Consider the following 17,388-nt stretch of genomic DNA (forward strand, 5'->3'; position numbering starts at 1 on the left):
AAAGTGATGCATGTCGGTAGCAAAAATCTCATGCATGAATACAAGATGTCCGGGGCGGTACTTGGAGAGACCTCCCAGGAAAGGGACTTGGGAGTTCTGATCGACAAGTCAATGAAGCCACCCACACAATGTGCGCCGGCGGCAAAAAGGGCAAACAGAATGCTAGGAATGATAAAGAAGGGGATCACAAACAGATCAGAGAAGGTTATCATGCCGCTGTACCGGGCCATGGTACGCCCTCATCTGGAGTACTGCGTCCAGCACTGGTCGCCGTACATGAAGAAGGACATGGCACTACTTGAAAGGGTCCAGAGAAGAGCGACTACGATGGTTAAGGGGCTGGAGGAGCTGCCGTACAGCGAAAGATTAGAGAAACTGGGCCTCTTCTCCCTCGAACAGAGGAGATTGAGAGGGGACATGATCGAAACATTCAAGATACTGAAGGGGATAGACTTAGTAGATAAGGACAGGTTGTTCACCCTCTCCAAGGTAGGGAGAACAAGAGGGCACTCTCTAAAGTTGAAAGGGGATAGATTTCGTACAAACGTAAGGAAGTTCTTCTTCACCCAGAGAGTGGTAGAAAGGTGAAACGCTCTTCCAGAGGCTGTTATAGGGGAAAACACCCTCCAGGGATTCAAGACAAAGTTAGACAAGTTCCTACTGAACAAGAACATGCGCTGGTAGGGCTTGTCTCAGTTAGGGTGCTGGTCATTGACCAGAGGGCCGCCGCTTAAGCGGACTGCTGGGCATGATGGACCACTGATCTGACCCAGCAGTGGCAATTCTTATGTTCTTAAGTTTCAAGTTTATTAAAAATTTGATATACCGCTTAAAAAATTGTCTAAGCGGTATACAAAAGAAGAATATAAAATCATCAGAGTGACATGAGTAAGACATGAACAATGACAAAATACCAAGATACATGAGGAAAAGGGAGGGAGAAATACAATTAGCAATAGGATAGTGAGATAAAAAGGTCAATACAATGGGAGGGATATGCTCTTCCTTCATACTTTCTCTGTCCCTAGTAGGCTCACAATCTAAGGTGTTTTGTGTACCTGGGCAAAGGAGGGTTGTGACTTTCCTAGGATGATAAGGAGTTGCAGTGGTTAGAGCTACAGCCTCAGCATCCTGAGGTTGTGGGTTCCAACCCCATGCTGCTCCTTGTGACTCCAAGTCACTTAATCCCCCATTGCCCCAGGAACATAAGAACATAAGAAATGCCTTCACCGGATCAGACCCCCAGGTCCATCTTGTCCGGTGATCCGCACACGCGGAGGCCAAGCTAGGTGATCCCTAATGGACACCTTGTTCACCCGTATCCCTCAATGTGATTTGCAAGAAGGTGTGCATCCAACTTGCCCTTGAATCCCAGAATGGTGGTCTCTTCCACAACCTCCTCCGGGAGAGCATTCCAAGCGTCCACCACTCACTGTGTGAAGCAGAACTTCCTGACATTAGTCCTGAGTCTGCCGCCCCTCAGTTTTAGTCCATGACCTCTTGTTCGAGTCACTATTGACAATGTGAATAACGAAGTTCCTTGCTCCATTTTGTCGAAACCTTTTAGTATTTTAAAAGTCTCTATCATATCCCCTCGCAGCCTTCTCTTCTGGAGGGTGAACAATCCCAATTTTTTCGAGGCGTTCTTTGTAGCTCAAATTCTCCACACCTTTTATTAGATAAAGTATGAGCCCACTACCAGGACAGACAGGGAAAAATGCTTGAGTACCTACTACTACTTATTCTTTCTATAGCGCTGAAAGGCAAACGCAGCGCTGTACTTTCTTTTTTTTTTTTTTTTTTCCAGTTCAATAATTTTTATTAAGTATTTTAAAGGATACAAGAATCATTTAAAGTACATAGAAACAAAATAAAGCTTTCTGTATATAAAATATATAAATCTATGTTTAACTGTATAGGAGCAAAGGCTCCAGTTATTAAAAATGTATGTAAGGGATATATAAGATAAAGATGAGAGAGAGCAGTAAAGAAAAAGGAAAGAAGAATGAAAGAGAGAAGAGAGGAGAAGAAAAGGATAACAGGAGTGTCTAAGAAGATGAGCGTACATAGGAGTCTAAGAATGACCATGGAGATTTGTTGTATTTCAAGTTCATGCAGGTTCGGAATGTAACTCTCTTCTCATATGCATAGGATTCAAATCTATGATACATACTCAGAGAGTTCCACCAAAAGGTATAATCTAATAGCGAGGGTGATTTCCAATTTTTTAGAATGTGCATGAGAGCAGTCACCAACATGGTATCAATGAGTTTAGGTGGACAATTTGATTGTGTGAAACATGGGTGTTGAGAGCGAAGGATTACAATGTCTATAGAGATTTCTTCTGAGCAGTTAGTAATAGATTGTATGGTGTTCCAGACAGCGCTGTACTTTCTAACACACAATAGACAGCCCCTACTCAGAAGAGCTTACAATCTAATTTAGACAGGACAATTCAGGGTTGGGAGAGGTTATAGTGCAGCGGTCTCAAACTCCAACCCTTTGCAGGGCCACGTTTTGGATTTGTAGGTACTTGGAGGGCCGTCGAAAAAATAATTAATGTTTTATTAAAGAAATGACAACTTTGCATGTGGTAAAACTCGTTATGGTTTATAAATCTTTCCTTAAGTGCTTTTGATAATTTCAGCTATACACAGCTGAAAGCAGTGCAACATGCAGAAAGTGAAGTTTAGATAGTTTTTCACTTTCTGCATGTTGCACTGCTTTCAGTTGTGTATAAATGAAATTATCAGAAGCAATTAAGGAAAGATTTATAAACTATAGTGAGTTTTACCTCATGCAAAATTGTGATTTAGATTCTAAAGTATCAACTGCAAGAGACAAGATTTTGGTGTAGTCCTCTAGGCTTTTTTGTAGAGGGGAAAATCAATATTCCACTTGTGCCTTAAGTGTTCGGTGGTCGCGTCCGCCTTCAGCTCTCACCTTCTCCACAACACAACTGCCAACTTACATCAAGCAGTCACCGCCAGGAATTTCACGAGAGCTCATGAGATTACGTACACACGCACAAGCTGCACTGCCTCCAATGGTTACCTTACGTTCTGGAACGTTGCCTGCCTCACTGCTGTCACCTCACGCAAGCGCTTTCCTGCGTCTGTACGCGATTGTCCTCTCCACTCCACCTCACAATTGCGTACAGATACAGGAAAACGCTTGCGTGAGGTTACAGCAGTGAGGCGGTGCCGGAAGGGAAGACACAAGGAAAGGTGTTGGCGCTGGCTGATTTCCAACACGATGTGCCTCTCGTTGTGAAAGGCATGTCTTGTAGGCAGTCAGCCGGCACCTCTCCTCCTCCCTGGCATCTCACGGCACACCTGAAATCTCAGGAGGCACAGTTTGCAGTGCACTGTGTTAGGAGATGTAACCTGCCTAAAAAAGACTTGGTTTAGTAAGAGTGTGCATTTCTTGTTGGGTGCCTCTCCCTTCACTTCCTACCTACCTTGGCGAGGGTGCGAAAGTTCCGAAAATCCTCCAGGGCTTGACGTAGAGCCTTCATGGGTTCTTCCACATCCTGGACTCCTGCACCCGCAAGCCGGCGCTCCCCTTTGTCAGAAATCCAGACCAGAATCTGTTGGAATTAAAGCACACTTAGAAAAAAATGTTGTTTCTTGGTGGAGGGGGAGGGAATAAAATTACATAAAAATAGCCATACTGGGTCAGGATCTATCTAGCCCAGGATCCTTTTCCACAATGGCCAATCCAGGTCACAAGAACCTGGCAGAAACCCAAATAGTAGCAACATTCCAGAGCTGACACCGATGTCATAACGTCTAAGAGCCAACCTCATCAGAGATGTCACAATGGCTCGAATGTTCTATAATTAGTAATTAGTGGTCCGTCTAGCCCAGTATCCTCTTTCCCTAATGGCCAATCCAGATTACAAGTACCTGGCAGAAACCCAAATAGTAGCAACTTCCTAGTAAAATAACAGTAGTACATGTCAGTAACGACATCTCTTATTGGTTGAACCAGCAGACATTATCTCATCAGTGCTAGAAGCCAGTTACAAGATTTGCTTATTTTGGCCTCTTACTCATTGCAGTTTAGTCTTTTTTGGTATTCAGTTTTAAACAATTAGAAATCATCCACTTGGGAACAATCGTAAAGCAAGTCTTTAATAAATCATAAAGACAGGATGTCCAGATAAGTATCAATAAAAGAACATAAGAACTTAAGAGCTGCCATAACAGGACAAACTGCAGGTCCGTCAAGCCCGGTATCCTGCTTCCAACAGTGGCCAACCCAGATCACATGTACCTGGCAAGGTCCCAAAGAGTAAAACATATTTTATACTGTGTTCAGTTTTGGAGACCACACTACCGAAAGGACGTGCTGAGGATCGAGTCGGTTCAGCGAACGGCCACCAGGATGGTCTTGGGGCTCAAGGATCTCACATATGAAGAAAGATTTAAAAAATTGCGGCTGTACTCACTTGAGGAAAGAAGAGAACAGGGAGATATGATTGAAACATATAAGTACATCACGGGACGCATCGAGTCAGAAGATGAAATCTTCTGGCTCATGGGACCCTCGACCACCAGAGGGCATCCGCTGAAGATCAGGGGAGGGAAGTTTCATGGCGACTCCAGGAAGTACTTCTTCACCGAAAGAGTAGTGGATCATTGGAACAGACTCCCACTCCAGGTGATAAAGGCCAGCAGCGTGACGGATTTTAAGAGAAAATGGGATACTCACGTGGGATCTTTAAGGGAGTAAATTCAGGGGAGGGGATACTTGGAATGGGCAGACTTGATGGGCTATAGCCCTTTTCTGCTGCTTTTTTTCTATGTTTCTATGAATTTCTCCATATCCATCTTAACAATGGCTTATGGACTTCTCTTTTAAGAAGTTATCGAAACCTTTTATAAACCCTGCTAAGCTAACTGCTTTCATCAAATTCTCCAGCAATGAATTCCAGAGTAGCTTCAATACATGCCTCCTAGTCCTACTATCATACCCACTTGGCCATTAGAGGGGGGTTGACCTGTCTTAGTATTCTCTTCTCATCCTCTCCCTACCCCAGTTCCATTCATGAACTTATAATTCCTGCTTTTCATGGGAGATGCTGGAGTTGCAATTAAGGTGAAACCAGACTTGAGTCAGCCTGGTTCAATGATCCAAAGAACAGTCACATCCAGGTCATCAAAGCCAGACCGAGATATCAGCTCAGTCAACAGAAACAGGAATGCATGTGTCCAAAGGCCTGGTTATTCAGGAGAGCAGAACCAGCTCAGGGAAGCCCCACCCCACCCATATCCTTCCTTCCACCTATATTTATCTTTGGGCATTACCACTACTAACCACAAGAGGTCATTGCAAGACCTCACTACTACAGCTGATATGTCTGGTGCGGACTACCGGGTTCCAGAGGTGCCAAGTTACCCAGTTCCAGGCTGGAGATTTTAGGACAGCTCTGGTATTGAAATTACATTCCAAAGCAATGTGGGAATTGTAGTGCCTGATTCTGCCAATTGAAATCAGTGCTGCAGGTCCCATAATGTATCAGAATGGGCTAGTCAGAAATCCAGGACTGTTCTAAAATCTCCAGCCTGGAACTGGATAACTTGCTATCTCTGAGGTTCCAAAACTGGCAAAAGGGCTTCTTGCAGAGCTGCCAAGCCAAGTTACCCAGTTCAAGGAGGGAGACTTTTTGGCCAGTACTGGTTTTAAACTTACATCCCAAAACAGTGTGGGATTTACAGTCCCAAGTTTTCCAAGTTTATTATAAAATTTGATTAATCGCCTATTCCAAATTCTAAGCGAAATACAGCTAAAAATTACAAAGTTAGGGGAAACATACACGACTAACAAAATTATTACTAAACATATTAAAATATCATAAAATACATAACATAAAATAACATGACTAACAAGACTATTTTTACATACAAGATCAAATAATGGGAAAGTTGCAGGAAGAAATACAATTGAATATAAAAGAAACAATTAAGGTTAGTAACACATTGGGAAAAGGGGGAAGAAATCTATTGTAATTTAAGGAGAGATTAGAAACATAAAGAATTCAGTTAATCACTGAAAGCGTCTTTAAAAAGGAAGCCCTTAAGTTTGCTCTTAAATTTTCTAGAACTCTTTCCTCTCTTGGGCATTCCAAGCTTGGGGAGCCGTAACTGAGAAAATAGAATGACGTCGTGTACTAATAACTTTTAAAGAAGGAACGACCAATAGATGTTGTTCTGTTGACTGTAATACTCTCGAAGTAGTATAAGGAATTAAAACTTTATGATTCTACTCATTGAAATCAGTGCTTCAGGTCCCATAATGCATCAGCATGATCTAAATTCTCCCTCTTGAAAACTCTAAAAATGAGAACCAAATGCGGATGCTTAAAACAGTATTCGAATTCAAGAAAGCAAGGGACAGGGGATACCTAGTGGTGAGAGAGAGAGCAAAGCCGGAGACCAGCTAGAGGAAAAGAATGGGCATAGACTAGCTAGGTCTGGAGGAACTGAATTCTGTTATCTGCCATCACAATTGGTTTCAAGTTTAAGTTTCAAATTTATTTGGGATTTGATAAAATCGCTTTATTCATAGATTACAAGGCTATGAACAATAAAAAATGGGGGAGACAAACATTTTTTTTGGGGGGGGGAAAGACATACTTTCAACGAGAGGGAAGTGGAGGGAGAAACTACAACTTAGTATAGGAAAGAGAACAAAAAAGGGATAAAATAGAGGGGCATTTGTTTGATCAATGCTTGCCTGCTTCGAGTGGAGAAGTCCAAAATCTTTTCTCTTACGGCATCCTTCACCTCTTTAGTAAGCCATGCTGGTTCTCCTTTGCTTTTATTTCAGTGGTAACATGTTTTCTTGAAGCCAATGTTTTATTTTGGAGCGCTTTTGGTTAATGTTATATATCTCCTCATCAGATTCAGAGTTAACTGGATTGGTGTGTGGTGAAAAAATTTAAGAACAGATGCCAGGAAAGTCCAAATTACTTGCTCCCTCTCTTCAGACCCAGAGACCTAACAGGGATTCTCAATCCAGTTCTCAGTACACACTCAATTAATATGCATGAGATAGATTTGCATATAATGAAGGTGGTGCATGCAAATTTATCTCATGCATATTCATTGTGTATATCCTGAAAACCTGACTGGCTAGGTATGTCCCTGGGACAGGGCTGAGAACTCTGTTTTAGAGGAAAAGAGGGCCATAATGTAATCACTTGGACACAGAGAAAGGCAAAGAGAGAGGGTGGCCATCTTACTTCTTGGAGCTGCTCCTGGTGTCTGCGAAGCTCCAGACGGGACTCTAGGCCACGGAGCCGCTGGTTCGACAGCCGGACCAGGCGATGGATGGCCTCATCCACCTCCTCATAGAGTTCAAATGCTGCAGCATTGTGGTTCCTGTTAGAGGAAGGAGAGAGCAGGCAGGATGACCAACATTATCCATGACTCACTATAAAACACTTTCCTTTAATTAAACAGCAGCCTTACATCCATAGCTTTGCCTCCCTGTCTCTCTCTTCATCTCGGAAGAGGTGTGGAGACGGAGACTGTGTCTGAATTCAAGAGAGCTTGGGATAGGCACGTGGGATCTCTTAGAGATTGTTCCAGTCTCTTTTGCTCGCAACCTTGGTGTCATCTTCGATTCCAACCTCTCATTTTCTACGCACCTCCAATGCTAAGACCTGTCACTTCTATCTCTTCAATATCACCAAAATTTGCCCCTTCCTCTCTGAGCACACTACCCAGACCCGTGTTCACGCTCTCGTAACCTCACGCTTTGATTGCTGCAATCTACTTCTAACTGGTCTCCCTCGGTGTCGCCTCTCCCTCTTGCAATCTGTGCAAAACTCTGCTGCACGACTGATCTTCTAACAACCTCACTACGCTCATGTCACCCCCTTGTAAGCTCTTTCGAGCAGGGACTATTTTCTTCTTTGTAACTCTGAACAGTGCTGTGTACTTCTGGTAGCGCTATAGAAATAATTAATAGTAGAGAGACTGGATGGGCCATTTAGCCTTTATCTGCCATCATGTTTCTATCACATACATATATCCTAAGGCATTCCATTAACAGACCTCGGCGGTGCTACTGTGTGTACAAGGTTTAAACACACAGATTATTAGCACCAAAATCGTCATCGGTCTAAAGATTTTTGTTATATATATATTTTTTTCATTTTCAAATTATTTATTTCTATAATAATAATAATTTTATTTTTGTATACCGCAATACCAGAAGCAGTTCAGAGCGGTTTACAGAGGAAGAGACTGTACACAGACAGAGAATATTGTCAATTACATTGGTAGAGTAGTCAGATATGCAATAAGTATATCAGAGAATATCAAAGCAGGGAGGAGTCAGAGAAATTTGTCATAGAGGTAGGTTTTGATTGATTTCCTGCGAAACATAGGTCTATGTAGGCCAAGAACCCCTAAGCTATACTACTGAAAAAGATGAGTATTTAAATACTAAAAAATTTTGAGTATATACATAAAAATAAATAATTTGAAAAAAAGAAAAAATATATATAACAAAAATCTTTAGACCGATGACGATTTTGGTGCTAACAATCTTTGTGTTTAAACCTTGTACACACAGTAGCACCGCCGAGGTCTGTTAGTGGAATGCCTTAGGATATATGTATGTGAAACAAATATCTTGATTATCCTAAAAGAATATTATAAACTTTGCCTATTGAAAACATGTTTCTATGCCTTTGGATCTCTCTTTTTTTCTTTCTTTTTCTATTACAGAGTTGGTGTCAGAGTGGGATTGAAATTCTCATTTGGAGGTTATTTATTTATGTACTGCCTCTCCTAAAGAGATTACTGAGTGACGTACAATATAATACAGACATTTTATAAAAAGTAAAAAATCCTATAACATAAAAAAAATAAAAGCATAAAAATAAAAAACCTGTACAATGTCCACATTAACAGAAACACTCATAAAGCTCCTATAAAAAGCCAGGTGTTTGAACTGATATCAAGTAATGCTTTTAAGTAGTCTTTTTTGATTCCTTCAGGGAGAAGTTTTCTTGGTGAAGTAGCTGCTCCACTTGTCACTCCTTTACCTGTGATTGGGGCTCTTCTGCAGCCTGGCGATCAAGGCCCCTCCACTCCTCTGCAGCTCAGAAAGTCTCCCATCCAGAAGCACTTTCTTCATCATCTCCTGTTGCTGGGCTATCAGAGATGGGATGTCCTGGAAAGAGAATGAAGAGACTATAATCTAGGGACTGGCAAATGTATCAGAGACCCAAAGTCAGCCATTCAGCCTCCCACTCTTCCCTGGACCACCAAAGATTTTTCCATGGCTGTATATTGACCTCCTAATTCTATAAACTTTCATCATCAACTTCACACTTAGCTTGAAAATTTCATGTCCTGATGTCTGAACTAGAGATAAAGGGGAACTTTATCTGTGCACCTATCAAATTCTTAAAGTGCCTGGCTGTCACATTTACAAACATCTCAGACCCCCATCTCCAACACCCTCACCCCCTCCATTCTCACCTCACTGGCCTCTGGGTAGCTGCTGGCCTCCATGTCATCAATGACCTCTATAAGGGAGCGCAGGACTTCCAGGCAGAGCTGGGAAAGGGAGTCCAAGGTCTGAGACAGAGAGATAAGGGAGAGTGAGACATCTATACAACTGTATGTCTATGTATACTGTATTTCTCCTAGGACAAAAAACAAAAGGAATTGACCCCAAAATATCCACAAAGAAGAAAATCCAGAGAAAACCAAAAAAACTCTGTGGAGTGACGATGTTCCCAAATGGATTTTATTTGAAAGTATCAAAGTTCCAAAGGTACACTAAAATCATCCACATAAAAGTAAATCATCCACATAAGAGCCTTAAAGGACCTAGTCCGCTAGGGATACAGAACCCAACACGGTCCGCGTTTCGACAAAAAGTCTTCTTCAGGGGTCCCTGGGGGTCCTATAAAGGTGAGTACGTGGGAAACAATTGTGTGGTGAACCGGAAGTGAGACACTGCTTGCTCACTTCCGGTTCACCACACAATTGTTTCCCACGTACTCACCTTTATAGGACCCCCAGGGACCCCTGAAGAAGACTTTTTGTTGAAACGCAGACCGTGTTGGGTCCTGTATCCCTAGCGGACTAGGCCCTTTAAGGCTCTTATGTGGATATGGTTATGTGGCTGACTATCCTGCTGTCCACAGAGAAAGAGCAGCTAAACCGCAGGAAAACAGTAGCTCCTGAGAGCCATCAGTGTACTTTAACCTGTATTTTTATAGGAGGTTTGTATGATTATCATGATTGTTGAGTTTATTTACCAAAATCTTAGGGAGGAAGGGGCCTGTAATGCTAAAGATTTGCCTAGGGCAATGTTTCTCAACTCGGTCCTGGAGTACCCCCTTGCCAGTCAGGTTTTCAAGATATCCACAATGAATATGCATGAAAGAAATTTGCATATAATGGAGGCAGTGTATACAAATCAAGTTTATGCAGATTCAATGTGGATATCCTGAGAACCTGACTGGCAAGGGGGTACTCCTGGACTGAGTTGAGAAACACTGGCTTAGGGCACCCACCACCTCTGCACCAGCTCTGGTTAAAGTCTCTGTGTGTGTATATGGTGGGATTGGGGAGGGGGTGGGGGTCTGTGTGTGTATATGAGATGCAATTGTGGGGAGGGGGGTCGTGTGGGCAGGGCTCAAGGTTAGGGGCTGTGTTTGTATTAGGGTTGGGATTGGAGGATGCCACACCATGTGCGTAAGGCGAGGCTAGTGTCAGAAGATATCTCTTACCCGCTGATTCTGCATCCACTCATTGTGAGAGTAGGCCAAGGTGCCTCCGAAACTGGGGGGTAACTGGTCCAGACTGGCATGCTTCTGGAGATCCTCCAGTCTTATCCTTTCTGTACCCTGCAGACATACAGAGAAAGAAGCCAAAAACATGACTCTGGGGCTCAAAACTCAAATCTCCCTTCATTCTATAATCTTTTCTCCCAATTTCAGTGTCCACCCCCCCCCCAGCTAATGTATCTGTCCCTCTCTCATATACCTGCAGTGTGCTTAGTCCCTCTGGAAAAGGTGTAGCATCTGTCTCTGTGGTTTCCATCAGGATAAGAATGGAGCTTAGAAACTGAGGAGACATTTCCTACAAGAGGTAAAGAGTGCAGTTAACAAGATAAATCTCCCCACAGTGAGGGGTTTAAACCCACCTTATCTGAGACCTGGAAAGCCAGGAGCCAGGAGTAAGAGAAGAGCAAAAACTGAAGAAAAGATATAGAGACTAGAGGTCTGCACGGGAATGGGGATCGCGGGAATCCCGCGGGTCCCGTGGGGGTCCCGCAGGAATCCTCCCCTAACCCACAGGACTCCCACGGGGACCCCCCTCTAGTCAACGGGACTCTCACGGGGATGGAAGGCTTTGGAAGCAGGGTTCGTCCATATAATATAATGGACCCGTCAGCCTTAGTAAAAGAGGGGGTTTATAAGTTAATTACCTGAACAGAAAACAAAAAAAGGGTTCCACCAAAGAGATTCCACAAGGAAAACAGCAGCACAAACACAAAAGAAACTGTGGAATTGATGATCCTGTGAGAAGTAATTGCTGTTTTTTATGGGGATGGAGGTAATTCCTTGCGGGGATGGGTGGGGAAGGAGAGGATCCTGACGGGGATGGGTGGGGACGGAGAGGATCCTGGCGGGGACGGGTGGGGATGGGTGGGATTTCTGTCCCCGTGCAACTCTCTAATAGAGACAGGATAAGTAATATTTAATTATTGGATCGAGTCGTCCACCTGAAACTCTTTAAGTGCTTGAAAGACAACAGCAGGGGGTGGCGAAGAGCTAGATCGTAAATCCAAAATTAGAGTCATCCCCAATTCCTGAACTTCTTTCCTGCAGAAAAAGAGAAAGGGTTAACTTTGGGGAGGTCTTTGGTCGCTGCCTTCTGTGTTTGTCTCTCTGCTCTGAAACTCCCAGTTCGGATAAGTTCTTTTTACTAGTTCCCATGCCATGTTTTAATTTAGTTACTGCAGAATGGAAATAGCAAACAAGGTAGGGATGTGTTACATATAAAATCTTCCCTTGGGAACACAATGTTTATTTACTGCATGGGGGGGGGGGGGGGAGAATTCACACCACATACCTGAGGAGAGAGTGTAGATGTACAAGCGTACCGATGAGGTCCCTGGCACTGTATGAGGCATCCCTCCAAGACTCCAGTGCCCATGGGTTCACAGTCAGCAGAGCAGAGCCACTGCGGTCCACGCCCCCTGCGCAGCCAGGAAGAGAAAAACAGCCCCTGTTATTGGCAACCCTCTTCCTCTTCAGACAAGTGCTGTCTGGATGCCCCAGGAATATCCTCTAACTATCCTGTGGCCTCTTGCACTGTCCTTCAGTCACTTGTGGCAGAAGGGCTACATTCTGGGGCTGCCTGTATCAGTCAGTCAGAATTCTTCCTTCCCACAGGAGGGCAAGATGTGATGTTACACACAGGGCCGGCTTAAGGAATGAGCTAGGTGAAGCATTGGTTAAGGATACTAAAAGCCTGCCTCGTTGGCTCACCCTCTACAATGGTGAGAGCCTATTCCTTGGCTTTCACAAATTTGGCTCAGGGCACCACAACCTCGTGAGCCAACTCTGGTTACACAGTCAACATGAGCTACAAATTCAGTTTGAGCCTGATCACCAAATGCTAATTGAAAAAGGTGAATTTTAAGCAATGCCTTGAACATGGGAAAAGTGACCCAGGAAAAGAATTCCATAGGAGAGCCTGTGAAGAAGAGAGCATTCTGGGATGTAGAATCAAGACGGGCAAGCAAGAGGGGAATGACAAGATGCCCACTGTGGAGGGAGCATGGCGAGATCTTCTAGTTTACAGCTGGATGTTTTCTAAATATTAATAACTGGCTCCATGGAGGGTTTTACACAGTTATGAGGGCTTCTCTGGTACTATCAAGACTTACCCCCTCTTTTACTAAGGTGCGCTAACCGATTATCGCGCGCTAAACGCTAACGCGTCCATAGACTAACATGCACGTATTAGCGTTTAGCGCACGCTAATCAGTTAGCACACCTTAGTAAAAGAGGGCCTAAGTCAGGGCTTAGCATGAGTAAAGCGTTGAGGTGGGGAAGAGGAAACCAAACTTTAATTACGTAATGCAAGGTTCTACGTTAGGAGTCAGCGCCCAGGAAAAGGATCTAGGTGCCATCATTGATGATATGTTGAACCTCTTTGCTCAGTGTGCAGTAGCGGAAATTTTTGAAAAGGAATGCTATAAAGCCTTTGTATCCTCAAATATTTATGTATTCAGTTTTCTATATTGTTCTCCTAGGGAGCTCAAAATGGTTTACATTAATTTATTCAGGTACTCAAGCATTTTTCCCTGTCTGTCCTGGTGGGCTCACAATTTGTCTAATGTACCTGGGGCAATGGGGGGATTAAGTGACTTGCCCAGGGTCACAAGGAGCAGAATGGGGTTTATACCCACAACCTCAGGGTGCTGAGGTTGTAGCTTTAACCACTGCACCACTCTAGAAATCAAAATGTAGTAAAAGGACAATCAAGCCATTGTGACATCACTGATGAGGTTGGCTCTTATTGGTGGAATGAGGCATTATGATGTCACAATACCAGCTCTGGTTATCAGAGGCTGAAACTTTTCACACTATTTATTTATTCAATTTTCTTTTCCCAGGGAAGCTCAGAACAGGTTACATGAATTTATTCGGCTACTCAAGCATTTTTCACGGTCTGTGCTGGTGGGCTCAAAATCTAATCTACCTGGGGCAATAGTGGGATTGGGTGACTTGCCCAGTGTCACAAGGAGCAGTGGGGGTTTGAACCCACCACCTCAGGGTGCTGAGGCTGTAGTTTTAACCACTGCATCACACTCTTCCCTCAAAAAAGATAAAGTGGAATTAGAAAAGGTACAGAGAAGGGTAACGAAAATGCTAAAAGTGTTTGGATGGCTTCCTATGAGGAAAGGCTAAAGAAGCTAGAGCTCTTCAGCTTGTGTACGCCAAGCCCCTTCCCTTCCTTTGTTTAAAAGCAGACTGAAAACTCATCTTTTTGATTTAGCCTTCAATCCATAATCCTACTCTCCGCTGGCCACCAAGCCAGCCAGCAGATTAACCGTTTCCTTTAACTGTATCTATGACATCCTGTTTGTCTGTCTTGTCTGTTCAGATTGTAAGCTCTTTCAAGCAGGGACTGTCTTCTTTGTGATTCTGTACAGTGCTGTGTACATCTGGTAGTGCTATAGAAATAATTCATAGTAGTAGTGTGAAGAGTTTCAGTCTTTGGGAAGTAGAGCTGAGGTTGTGATGTCATAAAGCCTCATTCCACCAATAAGAGCTAGCCTCATCGGTGATGTCACAATGGCTTGGCACTATAGAAATACTTAATAGTAGTAGTATGATAGATGTCTATAAAATACTAAGTGAAGTGGAAAAGGTTGACGTGAATTGCTTGTTTACTCTTTCCAAAAATACTAGGACTAGGGGGAATGCAATGAAGCTACTAAGTAGTACATTAAAAAAAAAAAAAACCCAGAGAAAATATTTCTTCCCTCCACATGTAATTTATCTCTGGAATTTGTTGCCAGGGAATGTTGTGAAAGCAGTTAGCTTAGGTTTTAAAAAGGTTTGGACAATTTCCTAAAAGAAAAGTCCATAAGCCATTATTAAGATGGACTGGGGGGAATCCACTGCTTATTGCTGGAATAAGCAGCGTAAAATCTGTTTTACTCTTCTAGAATCTTGCCAGGTATTTGTGACCTGAACTGGCCACTTTTGGGAACAAGATTCTGGGCTTGAAGGACTTTTAGTCTAAGCAAAGCTTATGTACTTTCCAAATCTGCCCTGGGTACCCCAAAACCTTATGCTTTCATTCACAAGATGCCCAACATATACAGTACAAATCAGAGACGTCGGAACGCTACATGGTTTGGGGGGGATCCAGGAGTTCCGCCCTAGTCCCGGTGGAGCCCTACGGCATTGGGCGCAGCCTCTCCCCAGCTCCCGACTCCCCACCCACCTCCTCCCGGCGCTGTAATTGTAAGTCTTCAGGCAGCGTCAGCGAGCAAGCCTGCCCCGGAAGTAGAATGAAGTGCTCCGGCATTGATGCGAAGCTGCCCGAAGATTTAAAATTAGAACACCAGGAAGTGGGTGGGAGGGCAGGCACCACGTGAGAACACCAATCTTTGGGGAGGCCATGGCCCCTGTGACTTCCCCTGTTCCAACGTCTATGGTACAAATTCATTGTGGATATCCTAGAACCCATGGGGGATCTGTGAGGTTCTGACAACCGGACTAGGTCTAGGGTTGACACCTCGGCCCAGGTCAACCAAACAGATTGATCCTGTCTAGGGGTTGGCCTACTGCAGGGAGAGCAGAATTACAAGTCCCAGGAGGAAATAGAAGGTGGGAGGAATGGGATCAATAAATTTTAGGATCCCTGCATGATCACCAATCAGGGTTCCGACCAGGATATAGTACAGAAACAGTAATAGCATCACTTCTGAATCAGATTACAATTCTGTTTAGCACTGGTACTAGTGCCCTGATCTTACAGCTGGACCTGAGCAGTGCTTTCGATTTGGTGGATCATGACCTATTGTTAAGCTGCATGGATTCTATTGGGATCAGGGGCAATGTAAAAAAATTGGCTTAGTGGGTTTTTGAAATATAGATCTTATGAAGTGTTTTCTGAAGATAAATACTCTCTTGCATGGAAGAACTCATGTGGAGTTCCGCAGGGTTCTTCCGTATCCCCAATGCTGTTTAATATATATTTAGTGGCCTATTTGCTTCATATTTTACAAATATGCAGATGATATTACTATTCTGTTGCCTTGTAAGCCCAACTCAAATGAACTAATTACTCAGATATCCAATGTTTTGGAAAAGGTAGAATCATGGATGATGCAGTTTAGGTTAAAACTTAATGCTGGAAAAGCAAAGATCTTTTTAGCTAGCCCAGACGATAAAATTCAGGAATCAACAATCAAAATCAATGGTCAAAATTTTGAGATAGTGTCAAGTTTGAAGATTTTGGGTATAATATTGGATCGTAGTCTAACTTTTAGAAAACATAGAGATCTTTTAATCAAAAAAAGTTATGCACTATTGTGGAAATTAAGGACTATTAAGAAGCATTTTGACATGGATTCCTTTCGGTTACTAGTTCAGAGCACAGTATTGTCCACTTTAGATTACTGCAATATAGTTTATCTAGGACTCCCAAAAAAGCTTATATTAAGACTTTGATTGGTTCAAAATACTGCCCGTTCGCTTAATTTTTGGTCATGTAAGTCCTTTTTATGCCAAACTACACTGACTGCCGTTTGGGGCCAGAGTATTTTTTTAAATTCGGGTGGGTTTGTTTTGGACTACTACCCTCTTATTTGGTATCATATCTGAAATTGTTTAATTCAAAAAAGCATACCAGGAATTCGGGCATGTTTATTTTCCCCACCCCTAGGGGTTGTCGCTAGAAAACATTCTTTGATAGGACTTTAGAATATCAGGCGGGGAAAGCGGATTCCTGGATAAGCCTGCTGATTGCTCAGGCTTGTTCTTATCCTATATTTAGGAGATTATTAAAAACTCATCTGTTTGATAATCAAGAATGTTGATCTTCAAGCTTTTGAATGATTTTATCATGCCTTGTTTGTAAATTTTTCTTTACAATTAGGTTGTATTTTAATCGAGATATTAATACTTATATGTTTAAGTTGTATTTTAACCATGATGTATAATTCTGCCCATAGAAATGTGTATACGATTGTATTTATCTATTGCTGTGAACCGCTTAGAACTAATGGCAGGGCGGTATACAAGAAATAAAATTATTATTATTAAGCGCTCCCTCTTTTAAAACAATCGGGACAAGATGCTTGGAAATTTTCTCCGTCAACGCTCCTCAACTGTGGAATGCCCTGCCCCTAGAATTAAGGGAGGAAAAATTACTTGGCCGTTTTAAAGGGAAGCTGAAAATCCACTTGTTTAAAGATGTCTTCACATTACAGATTTTTAAAATCTTATTTAAAGTTTTAATTTTTTTTTTTAACCACCTCTTTCTAATTAAAATTCTCCTCACTTTTTCCATTACATTATGTTCTTACCTTACTTGTTCAACTATTCTATAACAAATGTAGTTCCTCCATGTTCCAGTATGTCTAGTTGGCTTGGCATTATGTCTATGTCTTTTAACATTTTGTATTTCGCCTAGAAATATTTTCACAGGCGACTATATCAAATTTGAATAAAACTTGTACCTTGAAACTTAAAACTTGGAAGAAGGAACAAGGCTCTGAGAATGTGAAACCTTACACTTAGGGGGTCCTTTTACTAAGGCGCGCTAAATGCAAGCGCGTCCATAGGATATAATGGGCACGTTAGCATGCATTAGCATTTAG

The 17,388-nt window shown here is 42.7% G+C and overlaps 1 protein-coding gene across 1 annotated transcript in view; it reads right to left on the reverse strand.

Moving 5' to 3' along the window:
- The window catches only part of ARHGEF40 (Rho guanine nucleotide exchange factor 40), a 68,882-nt gene that overhangs the window by 36,052 nt on the left and 15,442 nt on the right, over positions 1 to 17,388 (reverse strand). The window contains exons 5-12 of the mRNA XM_033924211.1: positions 12,114 to 12,240; positions 11,764 to 11,863; positions 11,022 to 11,117; positions 10,766 to 10,882; positions 9,504 to 9,602; positions 9,065 to 9,192; positions 7,250 to 7,388; positions 3,461 to 3,589 (exon numbers count right to left, since the gene is read on the reverse strand). Coding sequence (XP_033780102.1) covers positions 3,461 to 3,589; positions 7,250 to 7,388; positions 9,065 to 9,192; positions 9,504 to 9,602; positions 10,766 to 10,882; positions 11,022 to 11,117; positions 11,764 to 11,863; positions 12,114 to 12,240 — 935 coding nt within the window. The remainder of the gene's footprint in view (positions 1 to 3,460; positions 3,590 to 7,249; positions 7,389 to 9,064; positions 9,193 to 9,503; positions 9,603 to 10,765; positions 10,883 to 11,021; positions 11,118 to 11,763; positions 11,864 to 12,113; positions 12,241 to 17,388) is intronic.

Source organism: Geotrypetes seraphini, chromosome 16 (genome assembly GCF_902459505.1).
Source record: "Geotrypetes seraphini chromosome 16, aGeoSer1.1, whole genome shotgun sequence".
Lineage (NCBI taxonomy): Eukaryota > Metazoa > Chordata > Amphibia > Gymnophiona > Dermophiidae > Geotrypetes > Geotrypetes seraphini.